The sequence below is a fragment of the Salvelinus alpinus genome, chromosome 11 (assembly GCF_045679555.1).
Source record: "Salvelinus alpinus chromosome 11, SLU_Salpinus.1, whole genome shotgun sequence".
Taxonomy (NCBI): Eukaryota; Metazoa; Chordata; class Actinopteri; order Salmoniformes; family Salmonidae; genus Salvelinus; species Salvelinus alpinus.
The window spans coordinates 46,644,606-46,667,794 of NC_092096.1; the positions used below are offsets into that span (position 1 = coordinate 46,644,606).

At 40.4% G+C, this 23,189-nt stretch overlaps 1 protein-coding gene across 5 annotated transcripts in view; it reads left to right on the forward strand.

The window, feature by feature from the left end:
• LOC139534255 (sodium/potassium/calcium exchanger 2-like) overlaps positions 1–23,189 on the forward strand; it is a 179,247-nt gene that overhangs the window by 107,108 nt on the left and 48,950 nt on the right. For 4 of the 5 annotated variants that reach the window (XM_071333260.1, XM_071333259.1, XM_071333257.1 and 1 more), the window contains one exon: positions 11,801–11,815. The exons of the other annotated variant lie outside the window; for it this stretch is intronic. In XM_071333260.1, the coding sequence (XP_071189361.1) occupies positions 11,801–11,815 (15 nt within the window). The remainder of the gene's footprint in view (positions 1–11,800; positions 11,816–23,189) is intronic. 5 annotated transcript variants of the gene reach the window in all.

The window sequence follows — 23,189 nt, forward strand, 5'->3', positions numbered from 1 at the left end:
GGAAATGCTGCCACCTGTCCCTATGAAGTTTTAACATGGTCCACACACACACTGCACAGACGTGAAGAGTGCACAATAGTGTCTCTTCCCCCTTAGGAGGCTGAAAAGATTTAGCATGGGCCCTCCGATCCTCAAAAAGTTATTCAGCTTCACCATTGAGTGAATCTTGACAGGCTGCATCACCGCTTTGTATGGCAACTGCACCACTCTCATCCTCAAAGCACTACAGAGGGTGGTGCAGGCGGCCCAGTACATCACTAGGGCCGAGCTCTCTGCCATCTAGGTCCTCTATATCACGCGATAAATTGCCAAAGACTTCAGCCACCCAAGCCATAGACTGTTCTCTCTGCTACCATCTGGCAAGCAGCACCTGAGCATCGGGTCTTGGACCAACAGACTCCGAGACCGCTTCTATCCCCAAGCCATAAAACTGGTAAATAGTTAATCAAATGGTTACCCAGACTATCTGCATTGACCCCATTTTGGATCACTGACTCTATGCACACTCACACACTTACACAAACCCACACACACTCATACACTACATACGCACACGCACATAACAGACATATGCACATACTGACACCACACACACACACACACACACATCTTCCTCAACTACCTTACACCCTTGCAAATTTAAATGGTGCTGGTTACTCCCTGTATATAGCGTCATTCTTGTGTGTTTTATTCCTCTTGTGTTATTATTTAAATTGTTCTTATTTTTAACTCTGCATCGTTGGGAAAGGGCTTGTAAGTAAGTATTTCACTGTAAAGCACCTGTTGTATTCTGCACATGTGACACATACAATGTGATTTGATTTATACTTTATATTTATACATTCCATTCATCCCATTCCAGACTTTACTATGAGCCCATCCTCCAATTTAAAGTTCCACCAACCACCACTGACTGCAGTACCCTCTGTGAGTCATGGTGTCTAAAAAAAAAAACGAGGTATTTTAACTGTGGGCACCTCACTTCCCCTCTGTGAGATGAGGTCTTAATTTCCTGTTATCTCATATCTGCAGGGGAGGATGGAGTCATATAAGACACCTGCTGGTTTAGCTGTATGTAATTGAACTTTTTGCAGTTTATAAGGCTTTAGGCATTCTCTGTTTAGGATTGGTCTTGGCCATGGATTAGATTGCAGTTATTTTCCTATAGCTGCTGGCTATCTCAAATCAATGGGGCATCAGTAAGGAAAACACATGTGTGGCTTGTGAGCTCAAGTAAAGTCTGTTTTTTTTTCATTATTATAATTTTTTACAGGGAAGTCAAGCTGAGACCAAGGTCTCTTTTACAGGTGAGCCCTGTAGATACAAAAATATACACATCTATTCAATAAAAGCACTTAAATATACACAAAAATACACACAAAACAATCATACACACGATACAATCATAAAAACAAATACGTTCATCAATAAAAAAGTCCCCTAACAGACCTATCGGCACCAATTCCTCCAATTTCAGGGTGTTTTGGAGATTGTTCCACATGAAAGGTGCAGAAAAATTAAAGCAGATCTACTCAATTCAGTGGAGGTCGAAGGGATGTCCAACGTTAGCCATCCCTGAGCCTGGGTTAATTTGCTTTTTAATTTTACTGGACTGATGGTACCTGCATCTGATGGTCAACGAGGTCAAAGCACGACATCAGTGATCTTCAGGTCGAAAAGTCAGAGCTCTAGAAAGATGGCCGATCGACCGGTTGGCGACCACTGATATAGATGATATCGCCATAGTCAATAACCAGAATAAATGTTGACTAAATTGTTTTCTTTCTGCTATTTAATGAAAGGCATGATCTGCTCCTGCATAGGAAGCCTATTTTAATTTTCAATTTCTTAACTAACTCATCAACATGTTTTTTTGTAGAAAAGCCCAGATATGTATACTCAGGGACATGATCAATGAGTGCACCATTCAATGTACGTATGCATAAATAATCATTTTTTTTTTAATGTGATTTAGAAAATAGCATATACTTGGTTTTACATGCATTGAGAACCAGTTTCAGTTCAACAAAGGCTTTCTGCAGGGAAGTAAAGACAGATTGAAGCTCAGAAAGAGCCTGCTCAACCGTGGGGGCAATAGCATATACAACAACTGCATGCAAGTGAATGGTAAAACAATTTGCAGAGAGAATAATATTGTTTATATAGACATTAAATAGCACAGGACCTAAAATCGACCTGTTGGACACCCTTTGTTGTCACGTTCGTTGTATGGATGAGACCAAGCCGCAGCGTGAGATGAATACATCTTCTCATTTAATGAAACAAAGAACACTTAAACAAACTTACAAAACAACAAAACAAACGTGAAGCTATATATGAAAAGTTCAGACACAGGCAACTAACACATAAGCCTATAACACACACCTAAGCCTATATGGTAGGGTCTGGGTGGGTGTAACTCCGCGGTGGCGGTTCTGGTGAGGGACGTGGACCCCGCTCCACTTCTGACTCGGCCCACTTATATAATGTCTCTGGAGCGGGAAACCTCACCACCGACCTTGGGCTGGGGACCCTAATAAAGGGCCCCACTGGACTGAGGAGCGCTTCTGGACTGAGGGGCGCCTCCGGACTGAGGGGCGCCTCCGGACTGAGGGGCGCCTCCGGACTGAGGGGCAGCTCCGGACTGAGGGGCAGCTCCGGACTGAGGGGCAGCTCCGGACTGAAGGGCAGCTCCGGACTGAAAGGCGCCTCTGGACTGAAGGGCGGCTCAGGCGCCTCTGAACTGAAGGGCGGCTCAGGCGCCTCTGGACTGAAGGGCGGCTCAGGCGGCTCCTGACTGAAGGGCAACTCAGGCGGCTCCTGACTGAAGGGCGGCTCAGGCGGCTCAGGACAGACGAGGCGCACTGTAGGCCTGGTGGGTGGTGCCAGAACTGGTGGTACCGGGCTGGGGACACGCACCTCAGGGCAAGTGCGGGGAGGAGGAACAGGGCGTACAGGGCTCTGGAGACGCACAGGAAGCCTGGTGCGTGGTGTTGGCACTGGTGGTACTGGGCTGGGGAAACACACCTCAGGGCGAGTGCGGGGAGCAGGCACAGGACGTACTGGGCTGTGGAGGCGTACTGGAGGTCTGGAGTGTAGAGCTGACACAACCCGTCCTGGTTGGATGTTTATACTTGCCCTGCAAATGCAGGGCGCTGGCAGAGGACGCACAGGGCTGTGCAGACTCACAGTACGCAGAGCCGGCGCAGGATATCCTGGTCCAAGGAGGTACACTGGAGACCAGGAGCGCTGAGCCGGCACTCTCCTACCTGGCTGGATGCCCATTCTAGCCCGGCCAATGCGAGGAGCTGGAATAGAGCACACCGGGCTAGAAATGCGCACTGGAGACACTGTGCGTTCCACCGCATAACACGGTGCCTGACCAGTAACACGCTCCCCACGGTAAGCACGAGGAGTTGGCTCAGGTCTCCTACCTGACTTAGCCAATCTCCTCGTATGCCCCCCCCAAACGAATTTATTGGGGCTGCCTCTCGGGCTTCCGTGCTAGCCGTGTACCCTTATATCGTCGCCATTCCTCCATTCTCCTGTATCCCTCCTCGCACTGTTCCATAGAATCCCAGGCAGGCACTGGCACTCTCTCTGGATCGATCGACCACCTCTCTATCTCCTCCCAGGTTGTTACCCACTCATCCTTCTCCCGGGTCCATTTTTCCACCAAGCGCGGTTCCTCCCATTCACGCTGCTTGGTCCTTGTTTGGTGGGTGATTCTGTCACGTTCGTTGTATGGATGAGACCAAGGCGCAGCGTGAGATGAATACATCTTCTCATTTAATGAAACGAAGAACACTTAAACAAACTTACAAAACAACAAAACGAACGTGAAGCTATATATGAAAAGTGCAGACACAGGCAACTAACACATAGACAATCACCCACAAAATGCTCAAGGAATATGGCTGCCTAAATATGGTTCCCAATAAGAGACAACGATAAACAGCTGCCTCTAATTGAGAACCAATCTAGGCAACCATAGACATATAACTACCTAGACTAGTCAAAATCCCATAGACATACAAAAAACCCTAGACTAGACAAATCTAAACAAACCACCCCTTGTCACACCCTGACCTAACCAAAATAATAAAGAAAACAAATAATACTAAGGTCAGGGCGTGACATTTGTAATGTCAAGGAAACCAGACTTAACACCATCAACAAATACAGTGCCTTCAGAAAGTATTCATACCCCTTGACTTATTTCCACATTTTGTGGTGCTACAGCCTGAATTCAAAACTGATAAAAACATTTCTCGCCCATCTACACACAATACCTTATAATGAAAAGTGAAAACATGTTAATAAAATTTTTTGCAAATGTTTTGAAAATTAAATACAGACATATCTTATTCACACCCCTGAATCAATACTTTGTAGAAATACCTTTTGCAGCGATTACAGCTGTGATTCTTTTTGGATAAGTCTCTAAGAGCTTTGTGCAACATTTTCTCATTATTCTTTTCAAAATTCTTCAAGCTCTATACAATTGGTTGTTGATCATTGCTAGACAACCATTTTCAGGGCATGCCGTAGATTTTCAAGTAGATTTAAGTCCAAACTGTAACTCGGCCACTCAGGAACATTCATTGTCATCTTGGTAAGCAACTCCAGTGAAGATTTAGCCTTGTGTTTTAGGTTATTGTACTGCTGAAAGATGAATTCATCTCCCAGTGTCTGATGGAAAGCAGACTGAACGAGATTTTCCTATAGGATTTTGCCTGTGCTTAGCTCCATTCAGTTTATTTTTTAACCTTAACTCCCCAGTCCCTGACGATTAGAAGCATACCAATAGCGTGATGCAGCCACCACTATGTTTGAAAATATGGAGAGTGGTACTCATTTATGTGTTGTATTGGATTTGCCACAAACGGAACACTTTGCATTCAGGACAAAAAGTGAATTGCTTTGCCACATTTTTTTCAGTATAGGGCCTTGTTCCAAACAGGTTGCATGTTTTGGAATATTTTTTATTCTGTACAGGCTTCCTTCTTTTCATTTTGTCAATTCGATTAGTATTGTGGAGTAACTACAATGTTGTTGATCCATCCTCAGTTTTCTCCTATCACAGCCATTAAACTCATGAGACGGAGTCTACAACCCACACAAGTGGCTCAGGTAGTGCAGCTCATCCAGGATGGCACATCAATGCGAGCTGTGGCAAGAAGGTTTGCTGTGTCTGTCAGCGTAGTGTCCAGAGCATGGAGGCGCTACCAGGAGACAGGCCAGTACATCAGGAGACGTGGAGGAGGCCGTAGGAGGGCAACAACCCAGCAGCAGGACCGCTGCCTCCGCCTTTGTGCAAGGAGGAGCAGGTGGAGCACTGCCAGAGCCCTGCAAAATGACCTCCAGCAGGCCACAAATGTGCATGTATCTGCTCAAACGGTCAGAAACAGACTCCATGAGGGTGGTAGTATGAGGGCCCGACGTCCACAGGTGGGGGTTGTGCTTACAGCCCAACACCGTGCAGGACGTTTGGCATTTGCCAGAGAACACCAAGATGGGCAAATTCCCCACTGGTGCCCTGTGCTCTTCACAGATGAAAGCAGGTTCACACTGAACACGTGACAGACGTGACAGAGTCTGGAGACGCCGTGGAGAACGTTCTGCTGCCTGCAACATCCTTCAGCATGACCGATTTGGCGGTGGGTCAGTCATGGTGTGGGGTGGCATTTCTTTGGGGGCCGCACAGCCCTCCATGTGCTCGCCAGAGGTAGCCTGACTGCCATTAGGTACCGAGATGAGATCCTCAGACCCCTTGTGAGACCATATGCTGGTGCGGTTGGCCCTGGGTTCCTCCTAATGCAAGACAATGCTAGACCTCATGTGGCTGGAGTGTGTCAGCAGTTCCTGCAAGAGGAAGGCATTGATGCTATGGACTGGCCCGCCCGTTCCCCAGACCTGAATCCAATTGAGCACATCTGGGACATCATGTCTCGCTCCATCCACCAACGCCACGTTGCACCACAGACTGTCCAGGAGTTGGTGGCTGCTTTAGTCCAGGTCTGGGAGGAGATCCCTCAGGAGACCATCCGCCACCTCATCAGGAGCATGCCCAGGCGTTGTAGGGAGGTCATACAGGCACGTGGAGGCCACACACACTACTGAGCCTCATTTTGACTTGTTTTAAGGACATTACATCAAAGTTGGATCAGCCTGTAGTGTGGTTTTCCACTTTAATTTTGACCGTGACTCCAAATCCAGACCTCCATGGGTTGATAAATTTGATTTCCATTGATAATTTCTGTGTGATTTTGTTGTCAGCACATTCAACTATGTAAAGAAAAAAGTATTTAATAAGAATATTTAATTCATTCAGATCTAGGATGTGTTATTTTAGTGTTCCCTTAATTTTTTTGAGCAGTGTATATATTTGTATCTAAAATATATACAGTGCCTTCAGAATGTATTCACACAGCTTGACTTTTCCCTCATTTTGTTGTGTTACAGCCTGAATTTAAAATGGATTCAATCGAGATTTGTTGTCACTGGCCTACACACAATACCCCATAATGTGGAAGGGGAATGATGTTTTTTTATTTATTACAAATCAAATAAAAATTAAGAACTGAAATGTCTTGAGTAAATAAGTATTCAACCCCTTGTTATGGCAAGCCTAAATAAGTTCAGGAGTACAAATTTGCTTAACAAATGCAACATAATAAGTTGCATAGACTCATCTTTGTACCCCACACATACAATTATCTGTAAGGTCCCTCAGTCGAGCGGTGAATATTAAACACAGATTCAACCACAAAGGCCAGGGATGTTTTCCAATGCTTCGCAAGGAAGGGCACCTATAATTGGTAGATGAGTAAAAAAATAAAGCAGACATTGAATATCCCTTAGAGCATGGTGAAGTTATTAATTACACTTTGTATGGTGTATTAATACACACAGTCACTACAAAGATACAGGGGTCCTTCCCAACTCAGTTGCCAGAGAGGAAGGGTACCACAAGTGAATTTCACCATGAGGCCAATGGTGACTTTAAACCGTTACCGAGTTTAATGACTGTGATAGGAGAAAATTGAGGATGGTGTGGTAGTTAATTTCTTTACTATCAAATGAGGAGAGACAAACTTATCACACAAGTCAGAGTTATACTTAAACTTAATATGTATTCACTTATTATTAAGGGAGCAGCTCAGTACAACACACACATATAAAGTGAATCGATTGAGTGCTCTGCAATAATGATGGCTGGTCGACGAATCACCCTCAGATGATTCGTTGAGAGCCCCGAGACAATGGTACAAAGGTCTTTTATAGCCAAGATACACCCCCTTCAGTCTACATGACAAACATCAGATGCATGGAATGGGTCACAAGGTTAAGATTTGTACAAAATATACTTATAATTCACAGTAGACAGTATCTGCTGTAAAAACTTCTCATTGTGTGGAAACCAGGGTCTGGCCCCGAGCCATCTCACCCTAGTACCTTCCAGTCAGGCACACAGACACTAATCATGCATTGGAATGCAGTCTTGTTAGGTTTATCACCAATCCATCGTAAATCCACTATCAGTGTTAAATCTCCCAGAGGCCCACTTTCAGTTCATACAGACACAATAGAGTAATATACAACCATTTAATGCAATAACAGTATTATAACATCATCTTGTAATTTCTGTTCTGACAATGGATCAAAAACATTATAGTTACTCCACAATACTTACCGAATTGACAGAGTGAAAAAGGAAGCCTGTACAGAATAAAACGATTCCTAAACATGCATCCTGTTTGCAACAAGGCACTAAAGTAAATCTGCAAAAAATGTGGTAAAGCAATTAACTTTTTGTCCTGAATACAAAGTGTTACAGTATATTTAGGGCAAATCCAATACAACACATTACTGAGTACAACTCTGCATATTTTCAAACATAGTGGTGGCTGCTTCATGTTATTGGTATGCTTGTAATTGGTAAGGACTGGGGAGTTTTTCAGGTTAAAAAAGAAACGTAATGGAGCATAGCACAGGCAAACTCCTAGAGGGAAACCTGGTTCAGTCTACTTTCCACCAGACACTGAGAGAAGAATTGACCTTTCAGCAGGACTAAACCACAAGGCCAAATCTACACTGGAGTTGCAGTGGCCGAGTTAGAGTTTTGACTTAAATCAGCTTAAAAATCTATGGCAAGACTTGAAAATGGTTGTCTAGCAATGATCAACAACCAATTTGATCGAGCTTGAAGAATATTGAAAATAATAACGTGCAAATGTTGCACAATCCAGGTGTGGAAAGCTCTTAGAGACTTACCCAGAAAGGTGTATCTACAAACTATTGACTCAGGGTTCTCATTCTTATCTAAATTACATATTTCTCTATTTCATTTTCAATACGTTTGCTAGAATTTCTAACCATATGTTTTCCCTTTGTCATTATGGGATATTGTGTGTAGATGGGTAAACATTATTTTTTTTAAATCCATTTTGAATTCAGGCTGTAACACAACAAAATGTGACGATCGGTCTGATGTAGCAAAATTTGAAATTGTGTTTTTTACATTGGATAAAAGTAGAGACTCAGAGCTACAAAATGGTATATGATACACTACAGTTGAGGAACAATGGGAAAGTAATTTTGCTTTGAAAGTTGATAAACTTGTAAACTCACTTTTGAGAACATGGCCTTTGAATGTTTGGTACTACTATTGGAGAGTCCTTCAGCATCGTTCACACCCTCTTAATAGGGCTAGGCGTCCTGTCAGTGGGACACCTGTCGACAATTTCCGGTGAAATTGGAGGGCATGCAATTGAAATAAATAATCATAAAAATTATGGATATTTAACATCTGGGTACATACAAGTGTCTTATATCGGTTAAAATTCTTGTTAATCTAACTGCATTGTTCGATTTACAATAGGCTTTACAGCGAAAGCATGCCATGCGATTGTTTGAGGACGGCGCCCCACAACATATTTTTCAACCAGCACAGGCTTCATAAAATCACAAATAGCGATTAAATAATCACTTACTTTTTGAAAATCTTCCTCTGATTTGCAATCCAAAGGGTCCCAGCTACAACATGCATGGTCATTTTGTTAGATAAAATCCTTCTTTATATGCCAAAAAGTCTGTTTAGTTGGCGCCATCGATTTGAGTTCAACATGCAGACAAAGGAATCCAAAAAGCTACCGCTAAACATTGTTAAAACAAGTTAACCTCTTGGCGCACGGATCCCTTTTACGGGATCATTTTCGCAAACAACCGCTGAATTGCAGAGCGCCAAATAAAAAAATCATTAAAAAAATATTTATTTTCATGAAATCACAAGTGAAATATACCAAAACACAGCATAGGTTGTTGTTAATCCACCTATCGTGTCAGATTTTGAAAATATGCTTTACAGCGAAAGCAATCCCAGCGTGTGTGAGTTTATCGATCACTAGACAAAACATTACGAACAGCTAGCCGCAAATTAGCTTGGTCACGAAAGTCAGAAAAGCAATAAAATGAATCGCTTACCTTTGACATCTGCGGATGTTTGCACTCACGAGACTCCCAGTTACACAATTTTTTTTATTTTTGTTCGATAAAGATTAGTTTTATAACCAAAAACCTCCATTTGGTTTGCGCGTTATGTTCAGAAAACCACAGTCTCGTGCCGGTCCTGAAGGGCAGACGAAAATTCCAAAAAGTATCCGTAATGTTCGTAGAAACATGTCAAACGTTTTTTATAATCAATCCTCAGGTTGTTTTTAACATACATAATCGATAATATTTCAACCGGACGGTAAACTATTCAATACTACAGAGAAAGAAAATGTCGAGCTACAACTCTCGTGCGCATGAACCAATCAAAGGACACCTGACGCGTTTTGATAAATCTCGCTCATTTTTCAAAATAAAAGCCTGAAACTATGTCTAAAGCCTATTCACAACCTGTGGAAGCCATTGGAAAAGGAATCTGGTTGTCACCCCTTTTAAATGGAGGATAGGCAGGCAATGAAACAGGGATTTTTCCAAATAAAAGGCACTTCCGGGTTGGATTTCCTCAGGTTTTTGCCTGCAAAATCAGTTCTGTTATGCACACAGACAATATTTTAACAGTTTTGAAAATTTTTGAGTGTTTTCTATCCTACTCTGTTAATTATATGCATATTCTAGCATCCGGACCTGAGAAATAGGCAGCTTACAATGGGAACGTTATTTTTCCAAACATAAAAATTCTGCCCCTAATACTCAGGTACCCTAAAATGTAATTAAACTATAATATTTCATATGGAAAGAAGTATGTTCAATAAAAAAGTCAAATTAGCAAGTGCGCGTCATCTTTGTTGCGCGCCCACAGACTGATTTCCAACTCTGACTCCCTATACCAAAACTCAAAATTCTTCCTCATTTTGGAAGAACCAAGCCTGAAACCTTGAACAAAGACTGCTGACATCTAGTGGAAGCCATATGAATTGCAATCTGGGAGCTGGAATTGCATAGGACCCATAGCTTTCCATTGTAAGAGCATGGGATCTCCCCCAAAAAAAATTCTGGTTGGTTTTTCTTTGGATTTTCTCCTACCATATCAATTGTGTTATAGTCTCATACATTATTTTAACATTTCTACAAACTTCAAAGGGATTTCTATCCAATGGTACCAATTATATGCATATCCTGGTGTCTGGACCTGAGTAACAGGCAGTTTACTTTGGGCACATCAGTCAGGCGGAAGGCATTTCTGCCAAAAAACGCATTTTGGACAAAAAAAAGTTTACATTCAAACGGCTCTCCTGTGAAGTATTGACCCACGACATACGCCTAGTTTCCTGAAACAGGTCACAAATTTGGAATAAGTCAAGGGGTAGGAATACTTTCTGAAGGCACTATATATATTAGATCATTCATGTTTTAAATTATTATATTAGATTGAGTTCATTAGTCACATGCACATAAAGTGCATTAAATGTGTACATTTTCCTGTTAAAAGAAATATATGGTTCAAAACAAGCTGTTCAGTTACTTACTACTCTTCCCCTTAGTGACTGCCAGAAACAGCAGCTCCACCTCCACATGCGCATTTAGGCCATGTGAACATTGCTTGGATTGTTCTGGCAGCTATTTGCTATGAGGGGGAACTGCTAGCATAAATTATAACAGCACAAAGTCAATGGACCGTCCTGGGGTGCAAAAATTTGCATTTGGTTAGAACTTCTGGGTCTGCTCTAGTCTCCCTCCCAATATGTCTCTCGTAACAGACGGCTTACTTCCGCACGTGAAACTAGATCTTCTCTATCAGGTACAGATGGCGCTGAAGCAAAAAGTAAATTGTAATTAACTTGTAAATAAATAATCATAACAGTCATGGGAGCCTGGGACATGATAAACCGGACATCTACATCCAACAAGAGTTGAAGGGCAGAGGGATACACTAGCTAGAACCTTCTCATCGTGGATCTGGTAGGACAAAAAAGAATGTCGGTGGCTTAATTTCCCCCCCATGTTGTTCATCAGGTTCTACTGTAGGTGACAGGGTGACATGCTGTGTGGACTCAAACACCATAAAACCAGGTGTATCACAAATAATGATAAAATTCATTAGAACAGCCTAGTATATAGTACTTTTTTTTTTACCACGATGCTGGATGCTCTTCTCCGTTTCATAAACAAAACAAAAACTATAAAAAATGCACCTGGGGCGACCAGTGGCACTGTTTCACCTTATGCGGATCTCAGCTTTAAGGTCCAATGTTTTATCATGTTTTATCTACTTGTACATAATCTGGTTGATCTTTTCCCTCTCCCTTTCTATCTCTCTGTATCTCTTTTTCTTCCTCTGTCTCCTCAGAATTTGCTGATTCTGGTGAGTTACTTTTCTAATTATCTTTGCCAAAATGCTGTTCATTATCATCTCCACAGCTTGCAAGGGACTTTTTGCCAAACTTTCCTCTTAGATTGTACCGCTCCCTGATTGCAGTTACATTGCTTTCAGAAAGCATAAACACCCCTTGACTTATTCCACATTTTGTTGTGTTACAGCTTGAATTCAAATGCATAACATTTTGTTTATTTGTCACTGGGCTACACACAATACCCCATCATGTCAAAGTCGACATTTTTACCAATTATCTGTAAGGTCCCTCAGTCGAGCAGTGAATTTCAAACATAGATTCAACCACAAAGACCAGGGAGGTTTTCCAATGCCTCGCAAAGAAGGGCACCTATTGGTAGATACGAATATACAGTACCAGTCAAAAGTTTAGATACACATACTCATTAGTTTCCAAGAGTGTGCAAAGCTGTCATCAAGGCAAAGGGTAGCTACTTTGAAGCATCTCAAATATAAAATATATTTTAATTTGTTTAACACACTTTTTGGTTACTACATGATTCCATATGTGTTATTTCATAGTTGTGATGTCTTCACTATTATTCTACAATGTAGAAAATAGTAAAAATAAAGAAAAACCCTGGAATGAGTAGGTGTGTCCAAACTTTTGACTGGTACTGTATATATATTTTTAAACATACCATTGCATATCCCTTTGAGCATGGTGGGTTTATGAATTACACTTTGGATAGTGTATCAATACACCCAGTCACTACAAAGATACAGGCGTCCTTTCTAACTCAGTTGCCGGAGAGGAAGGAAACCGCTCAGGGATCTCACCATGAGGCCAATGGTGAGTTTAATGGCTGTGATAGGAGAAAACTGAGGATGGATCAACAACATTGTAGTTACTCCACAATACTAACCGAATTGACAGATGAAAAGAAGGAAGCCTGTACAGAATAAAAATATTCCAAAACATGCATCCTGTTGTAACCATGCAGTAAAGTAATACTGCAAAAAATGTGGCAAAGCAATTCACTTTTTGTCCTGAATACAAAGTATTATATTTGGAGCAAATCCAATACAACACATTACTGAGTACCACTCTGCATATTTTCACGCATCATGTTATGGGTTTGCTTGTAAGCATTAAGGACTGGAGAGTTTTTCAGGATAAAAAATACAGAATGGAGCTAAGCACAGGCAAAATCCAAGACCAAAACCTGGTTCAGTCTGCTTTCCACCAGGCACTGGGAGATTAATTCACTTTTCATAACCTAAAGCACAAAGCCAAATATACACTGGAGTTGCTTACCGAGAAGACAGTGAATGTTCCTGAGTTGCCTAGTTACAGTTTTGACTTAAATGTACTGTGGCAAGACCTAAAAATGGTTATCTAGCAATGATCAACAACCAATTTGACAGAGCTTGAATCATTTTTTACAGAATAATGGTCAAATGTTGCACAATCCAGGTGTGTAAAGCTCTTAGAGACTTACCCAGAAAGACTCACAGCTGTAATCGCTGCAAAAATGTGCTTCTACAAAGTATTGACTCAAGGGTGTGAATACTTATGTGAATGAGATATTTCTGTATTTTATTTTCAATACATTTGCAAAAATTTGCAAAAACATGTTTTTACTTTGTCATTATGGGGTATTGTGTGATAATGTTTTAAGTATTTAATCAATTTTGAATTCAGGCTGAAACACAACAAAATGTGGAATACTTTCTTAAGGCACTGTACAGGTATGTCAATGAATGTCCAAACATAAGTTTCTATGCAGACATATTTTTACTATTTTATGTGAATGTATACCTCTGTAACCATTTTTGTTTTCTCCATTATCCTTTCCATCTCCCCTCTTTTTTACCCCTTGTAAGCTAACCATTGTAACAATACATATTATACTAACTATCTTGCATGCATGGGGCTGGGAGATACATTGGGGCCAAACACTGAAAGAGCTGAGTACATGTTTTGTACTTTGACACACAGAAAAAGGACCAACGATCGACCGAAAACAGATAGTGTCCGACAGGGTTGGGGAGTAACCGATTACATATAATCAGTTACTGATTACATATAAACAGTTACATGTAATAATATTTAATTAAAATAGTTGTAATCCCTTACGTAATGTAAGCAAAAATATGAAAATCAGATTACAAATACTTTTAAAAAATATAAAAATTAAAAAAGGATGTTTGAGAAAAAATACATTGTATTTTTTGAGATTGAGAAACGCATATCTGTTTCTCAATTGACATTAAATTCAGCATTGCAAAAAGGCGCAAGTCTAAGTTTGTTCCACCTGAGCGAAGTCAGAATCCACTATGATGACACACCAAATGCGTTTCATGGATCCTTTTCGTCTTCTTCTAATGCCTCTTAAGGGGAAAGTGAACAAAAATGGACTAAAAGTCATCAGATTACGTTTACTGAGTTTGGGTAATCCAAAGGTAACGTTACTGATTACAATTTTGGACAGGTACCTAGTAACTCTAACGGATTACATTTAAAAAGTAACCTACCCAACCCTGGTGGCCGATCATTACCCACTGTATCTGTGGTGTGTTAGCACAGTTGCTTTCCACTTTGATACCTTAACACTAGAATCTACAAGTAACTGCCAAAATAATGGAAACACTTGAATAAATAACAGGTGTGGTACCTGAGTTAATTAAGCAATTAACATCCCATTATGCTTTGGGTCATGTATCGGAATGCTTCTTATCAGGCCATTATTTTGGTTACCATGGCTATGTCCCATAGTATGACAATGCCACCATCCACAGGGTGTGAGTGATCACAATGGTTTGATGAGCATGAAAATGGTGTAAACCATATTCCATGGCCATCTCAGTCACCAGAACTCAACTGAATTGAACACTTATGGGAGATTCTGGAGCGGCAACTGAGACAGCTTTTTCACCACCATTTAACAAAACACCAAATTATGACATTTCTCATAGAAGAATGGTGTCGCATCCCTCTAATAGAGTTCCAGTACAATCTATGCCAAGTTGCATTGAAGCTGTTCTGGCTCGTAGTGGCCCAACACCCTATTCAGTTACTTTATGTTGGTGTTTACTTTTTCCCAACTCTAAATACAAAACTCTAAACAGATAACACTTATGTTCATAACCTTTGATTGTGCATTGAGTTGGACTTGAACACATCTTTCACCCCTGAGTTATTCATGCAAAATGTACGTTTTCTGTGAAATACCATGAGAACATTTAGTTTATCCACCAATACATCCGATAATGATAGGCTCACCACTTAGTCATTTTAACTACCATTTACATTTTTTATCAATCGCTTTAGTGCTATTTTCAAAAGTATGTGGTGATTTTTCAAAACTCTTAGTACAAAAAACTCCAAACTGGTAACACTTGTAACGCGTCAAGTCTTGTATTTCATTTTTTTTGGAGACATTTTTCACCACACACCCATTGATCCAAAATATAAGATTACTGTGAAATACCATGAGGACATTGATTTAATCACCAAAACAATATCTTCTGAATTTAGTCGTTTTAACAACCAATTAATCCAATATTTAAAAAAAGTAAGATACATGTTTCAAAATTGCCCTTTGAATGTTGTATGCTACAGTACTGTAATTTACAGAACATTAATTTTTTCACATTAGGCAACATACTTTCACTGAAAATTTCCATAATTTCACTGAAAATTTTCATCATTTCTATCCCATGTATTATCAATGGTGTAGTCATTGAAAACATCTTTCCCAATCATTGATGCAAAAAATAAATCTATTGTTCAGATATAATCACAAAATGAGTGTACTGTAATCAAATTAACAAATTGAATGAATTAAGGAAACATAACATTTAGTAGGCACTAGTTTGTATATCAAGCCTGCATTTGACCATAGGTTCTCATCGACATTGCAGTAAATGTCCTCATTGTTCATTCACCTGGGGAAAAACCTTTTGGCATGGTGAATCCAAGCCTGATATACTGTAGGTCTGGATTGATGCCATTGCATTCCTCATCCATGGCCTGGAGGAGGGTGGCACGCTCATTGGGGTGGCGATCATACACCTTCCACCTGTATTGTAATCATGTATTGTATTTTACAGTATTGTACTTACACATTGTAGCTGTCCTGTGAGGCTCTGTTAGTAAGAGCATGGCACTAGCAACAATAGAGTTGTGGGTTCTATTCCCACTGGGGTCACATACAAAAATGTATGGACTCACTTTTGTCACTTTGGATAAAAATGCCTGCTATGTAAATTACATATATTACCGTTTTACAGTACTGTTTTGGCCAATAAAATGTTTGTAAAGCCGTGTGAAACTATTACATCAAAAAGACCTCAGCAGTCAGATTAAGTAATAGTAAAATGTATTTTAACAAATGAGAAGACAATCATGTCAAAAGTAAATGTGAGCATTGCATTGTGAAAAGCAATTACTTTATATGAACATGTATTGCAATGTGAAACGTAGTTCTAGATTAAAGGGTCATTCCACTAAATGGGTGCCTTTTGCGTCCCTTTGATATGTCAGTAGAAATTGTGCATCAATATTGAATTTTAAAAGCCTGTTATGTTAAATGAAGTGCCCTTTAATATAGACCACATGGGCTGCGTTTACACGGGCAGCCCAATTCTGATATTTTTCCACTTATTTATCTTTTGACCAATCACATAAGATCTTTTCACACCAGATGTTTTTCAGAGCTGATCTGATTGGTCAAAAGACCAATTTGTGAAAAGAATATCAGAATTGGGCTGCCTGTCGATGTTTTATATGAATAAAGTCTTGCTACAGTGTCAAAATTCATCATGTCCCTCCATCAACCCTGTATCCCCTCTAAGAAGATTGTTTAACCCACTTAACCCCAAAATGTCAATATAAAGCCCTAGTTATTTTGTTGCGTTGAAAGTTATTTCTGAAGATTATTGTTATCATTTTAAGGTTACGTGAACTGAATTCTCGTTTTAATATCGTGAAACTATTACTTTTTAAATATTGTTTTCAAAAGGAACATGGACATCTACAAGTGAAATCATAGTGCAAGTGAGCTGGTTCTACTCTTTTTTTACATTTTCTGGTGTTTTGTGGTGGAAAACTGAGCAGGTTGAGCGTAACACATCAACCCTGTTACCGATAGATTGACAGCCTAGACATGTTTTAACAATAAAAAGAAATGTGAAGCTTGCATTTAATTGCCACTCCCTGTTGCACACAACAATCTTCCATTCCCATGTCACAAGGGGACTTATGGCTGATTTATGATTACATCGTCAACACTGTTATGGTCAACCCTGTTACTTTATTTGGCACTTAATATGCACTAGTATTTTTTTATTTAACATCTTGAGATGGGCAAACTTGTTTTTTTATGAAGTTGAAAATGTGCTCTTTGTGATAAATGTTAAAATTAAGTGAAATAAAAACTTGTTTTTTTTACGAAGTTACACTTCACAAAAGCCACCGAATTGGTGGAATGAACCTAAACATTTCTTAAGATTAGTGAAAAAGTGATTTTGTGTGTTTGTAGTTTTTAAACAACTATGTTTTTGATGATCTGTTTTGAGTTTTGTACTAAGTAAGCATTGTGGAAATTTACCACATACTTGTGAAAATTGCACCAAAGCAATTGATTAAATCCAAGATACAAATTTCAAAATGTTCTTTTTGAAATGCTGAATAGACCGACAGTAGATGATAAAAATAATTTTCCATACAGTATTTGACTACATTTGGCTATAATTTATCAGATAATTTGTATCAAATGGAAAATCTAATCAAATGTCACATGTTTCATAAACAATAGGAGTGGACTAACAGTGAAATGCTTACTTACGGGCAATTCCCAACAATGCAGAGAGAAGGAAAATAGAGAAATGATAGAAAAGTAAAACACATAATGATAAATAATCATAGATACACAATGAGTAACGATAACTTGACTATATACAAGGGGTACCAGCACCAAGTCGATGTGCATGGGTATGAGGTAATTGTGGTAGATATGTACAGTCGTTGCCAAAGGTTTTGAGAACGACACAAATATGAATTTTCACAAAGTTTGCTGCTTCAGTGTCTTTACATATTTTTGTCAGATGTTACTATGGAATACTGAAGTATAATTACAAGCATTTCATAAGTGGCAAAGGCTTTTATTGACAACTACATGAAGTTGATGCAAAAAGTCAATATTTGCAGTGTTGACCCTTCTTTTTCAAGACCTCTGCAATCCGCCCTGGCATGCTGTCAATTAACTTCTGGGCCACATCCTGACTGACGGCAGCCCATTCTTGCATAATCAATGCTTGGAGTTTGTCAGAATTTGTGGGTTTTTGTTTGTCCACCCGCCTCTTGAGGATTGACCACAAGTTCTCAATGGGATTAAGGCCTGGGGAGTTTCCTGGCCATGGACCCAAAATATCGATGTTTTGTTCCCCGAGCCACTTAGTTATCACTTTTGCCTTATCATGCTGGAAAAGGCATTGTTTGTCACCAAACTGTTCCTGGATGGTTGGGAGAAGTTGCTCTCGGAGAATGTGTTGGTACCATTCTTTATTCATGGCTGTGTTCTTAGGCAAAATTGTGAGTGAGCCCACTCCCTTGGCTGAGAAGCAACCCCACACATGAATGGTCTCAGGATGGTTTACTGTTGGCATGACACAGGACTGATGGTAGCACTCACCTTGTCTTCTCCGGACAAGCTTTTTTTCCTCATGCCCCAAACAATCGGAAAGGGGATTCATCAGAGAAAATGACTTTACCCCAGTCCTCAGCAGTCCAATCCCTGTACCTTTTGCAGAATATCAGTCTGTCCCTGCTGTTTTTCCTGGAGAGAAGTTGCTTCTTTGCTGCCCTTCTTGACACCAGGCCATCCTCCAAAAGTCTTCGCCTCACTGTGCATGCAGATGCACTCACACCTGCCTGCTGCCATTCCTTAGCAAGCTCTGTACTGGTGGTGCCCTGATCCCGCAGCTGAATCAACTTTAGGAGACGGTCCTGGCACTTGCTGGACTTTCTTGGGCGCCCTGAAGCCTTCTTCACAACAATTGAACTGCTCTCCTTGAAGTTCTTGAAGATCCGATAAATGGTTGATTTAGGTGCAATCTTACTGGCAGCAATATCCTTGCCTGTGAAGCCCTTTTTGTGCAAAGCAATGATGACGGCACGTGTTTCCTTTCAGGTAACCATGGTTGACAGAGGAAGAACAATGATTCCAAGCACCACCCTCCTTTTGAAGCTTCCAGTCTGTTATTCGAACTCAATCAGCATGACAGAGTGATCTCCAGCCTTGTCCTCGTCAACACTCACACCTGTGTTAACGAGAGAATCACTGACATGATGTCAGCTGGTCCTTTAGTGGCAGGGCTGTAATGCAGTGGAAATGTTTTTGGGGGATTCAGTTCATTTGCATGGCAAATAGGGATTTTGCAATTATTTGCAATTCATCTGATCACTCTTCATAACATTTTGGAGTATATGCAAATTGCCATCAAACAAACTGAGGCAGCAGACTTTGGGAAAATTAATATTTGTGTCATTCTCAAGACTTTTGGCCACGACTGTACATATAACTAGGAATAAAGTTACAGATAGTAAACAGTAGCAGCAACGTATGTGACGAGTCAAAAAAGTTACTGCAAAAAGGGTCAATGCAGATAGTTAATTCAATAGTTAACCAAATAGGACTATGTAGCAGGCATATGTTTTGTGGGGTAGAATATGTTCAGGGTCCTGTTGGTTCCAGACTTGGTGCATCAATACCACTTGCTGTGCGGTAGCAGAGACAACAGTCTTCACTTGGGTGGCTGGAGTTTTTGACAATATTTAGGGCCGTCCTCTGACACCGCCTGGTATAGAGGTCCTGGATGGCAGGGTGGGAGCTTGCCCCTCTGTTTACTGTAGTCTACGTTCAGCTCCTTTGTCTTGCTGACGTTGAAGGTAAGATTGTTGTCTTGGCACAACACTGCCAGGTCTCTGACCTCCTCCCTATAGGCTGTCTCATCGTTGTCGGTGATCAGGCCTACCTACCACGTCTTGTCGGCAAACTTAATGATAGTGTTGGAGCTTTAGATCAGTGCAGATGTTGCTTGTAATCCATGGCTTCTGGTTGGGTTATGTAGAGTTGAAGTTGGAAGTTTACATACACTTAGGTTGGAGTCATTAAAACTAGTTTTTCACCCACTCCACAAATTTTGTGTTAACAAACTATTAGTTTTGCTACTTTGTGCATGACACATGTAATTTTTCCAACAATTGTTTACAGACAGATTATTTCACTTATAATTCACTGTATCACAATTCCAGTGGATCAGAAGTTTACATACACTAAGTTGACTGTGCCTTTAACTTCTCTGGGATATGTGGGACGGTAGCGTCCCACTTGGCCAAAAGCCAGAAAAAATGTAGTGCGCCAAATTCAACTATATTACTATAAAAATCAATCTTTCATGAAATTACACATGAAAGACACCAAATTAAAGCTACACATGTTGTGAATCCAGCCAACATGTCTGATTTCAAAAAGGATTTACGGGGAAAGCACACCAAACAATTATGTTAGCTCAGTACATAGCCACAGAAAAACACAGCCATTTTCTCAGCAAAAGATAGTAGTCACAAATAGCAGAAATAGAGATAAAATTAATCACTAACCTTTGATGATCTTCGTCAGATGACACTCATAGGACATCATGTTACACAATACATTTATGTTTTGTTCGATAATGTGCACATTTATATCCACAAATCTCGGTTTACATTGGCGCTATGTTCAGAAATGCCTCCAAAATATCCTGAGAAATTGCAGAGAGCCACGTCAAATAACAGAAATACTCATCATAAACTTTGATGAAAGACACATATTTTACATAGAATTAAAGATACACTTGTTCTTAATGCAACCGCTGTGTCAGATTTATTTTTTTAAATACGTAAAAAGCACACCATGCAATAATCTGAGACGGCGCTCAGATAAAAACAAAATTTCTCCGCCATGTTGGAGTCAACAGAAATATGAAATTACATCATAAATATTCCCTTACCTTTTATGATCTTCATCAGAAAGCACTCCCAGGAATCCTAGTTCCACAATAAATCGTTGTTTTGTTCGATAATGTCCATTACTTATGTCTAAGTAACTTCTTTTGCTAGCATGTTTGGTGCACATGTCCAAACACTCGCGCAGATGCAGGCAAACTCGGACGAAAACTTCAAAAAGTTATATAACAGGTTGAATAAACTGGTCAAACTAAGTAGAAAATCAATCTTCAGGATGTTGTTATCATAACTATCCAATAACGTTCCAACCGGAGAATTCCTTCGTGTCTCTAGAAGAAATGGAACGCAAGGCGATATCATGTGTAATGCGCGTGACCAGGAACTGGCATTTTGCCAGACCACTGACTGAAACACCTCCCATCCGGCTCAACATCACAGCAGAGGCTTCATTCCACGTTCTACAGACTGTTGACATCTAGTGGAAGGTGTAGGAAGTGCAAACAGATCCATATCTTACAGGGAATTGAAAAGGAGATGAGTTGAACATCGACCAACCTCAGAATTCTCACTTCCTGTTTGGAATATCACTCAGGTTTTTGCCTGCCATATGAGTTCTGTTATACTCACAGACATCATTCAAACAGTTTTAGAAACTTCAGAGTGTTTTATGTCCAATAGTAATAATAATATGCATATATTAGCATCTGGGACAGAGTAGGAGGCAGTTCACTATGGGCACGCAATTCATCCAAAAGTGAAAATGCTGCCCCCTATCATAAAGAAGTTATTCAGCTTGGAAAATTCCAGAAAATGATGTCATGGCTTTAGAAGCTTCTGATAGGCTAATTGACATAATTTGAGTCAATTGGAGGTGTACCTGTGGATGTATTTCAAGGCCTATCTTCAAACTCAGTGCCTCTTTGCTTGACATCATGGGAAAATCTGAAGAAATCAGCCAAGACCTCCACAAATTGTAGACCTCCACAAGTCTGGTTATTCCTTGGGAGCAATTTCCAAACGCCTGAAGGTACCACGTTCATATGTACAAACAATAGTACGCAAGTATAAATACCATGGGACCACACAGGTGTCATACCGCTCAGGAAGGAGACACCTTCTGTCTCCTAGAGATGAACGTACTTTGGTGCGAAAAGTGCAAATCAATCCCAGAACAACAGCAAAGGACCTTGTGAAGATGCTGGAGAAAACAGGTACAAAAGTATCTATATTCACAGTAAAACGAGTCCTATATCGACATAACCTGAAAGGCCGCTCAACACGAAAGAAGCCACAGCTCCAAAACCGCAATAAAAAGCCAGACTACGGTTTGCAGCTGCACATGGGGACAAAGATCGTACTTTTTGGAGAAATGTCCTCTGGTCTGATGAAACAAAAATAGAACTGGTTGGCCATAATGACCATTGTTTTGTTTGGTCAAAAAAGGGGGATGTTTCTAAGCCGAAGAACACCATCCCAACCGTGAAGCACGGGGGTTGCAGCATCATGTTGTGGGGGTGCTTTTTTGCAGAAGGGACTGGTGCACTTCAAAAACAGATGGCATCAGGAGGAGGCAAAATGATGTGGTTATATTGAAGCAACATCTCAAGATATCAGTCAGGATTTTAAAGCTTGGTCGCAAATGGGTCTTCTAAATGGACAATGACCCCAAGCATACTTCCAATGTTGTGGCAAAATGACTTAAGGATAACAAAGTCAAGGTATTGGAGTGGCCATCACAAAGCCCTGGCCTCAAGCCTATAGAAAGTGTGTGGGCAGAACTGAAAAAGCGTGTGTGAGCAAGGAGGCCTTACAAACCTGACTCAGTTACACCAGCTCTGTCAGGAGGAATGGGCCAAAATTCACCCAACTTATTGTGGGAAGCTTGTGGAAGGCTACCCCAAAACGTTTGACCCAAGTTAAACAATTTAAAGGCAATGCTACCAAATACTAATTGAGTGTGGGAATATGAGAAATAAATCAATAAAGAAATAAATCCTTCTCTCTACTGTTATTCTGACATTTCACATTCTTAAAATAAAGTGGTGACCTAACTGACCTAAGACAGGGAATGTTTACTAGGATTAAATGTCAGGAATTGTGAAAAACTGAGTTTAAATGTATTTGGCTAAGGTGTATGTAAACTTCTGACTTCAACTGTACGTACGGTCACTATGGGGATCATGTCATAAATGCACTTATTAATGAAGCTGATGACTGATGTGGTGTGGAGTAAAGGTGATCTAGAGTTTGTTCGCCTCAAGTTGCACAGGTGACATGCTGGTTCAATTAGGTCAAACGGATTTCAGTTTTCCTGCATTAAAATCACCAGCCACTAGGAGCGCCGTCTCTGGATGAGCATTTTCTTGTTTGCTTATGGCTCTTTACAGCTCTTCA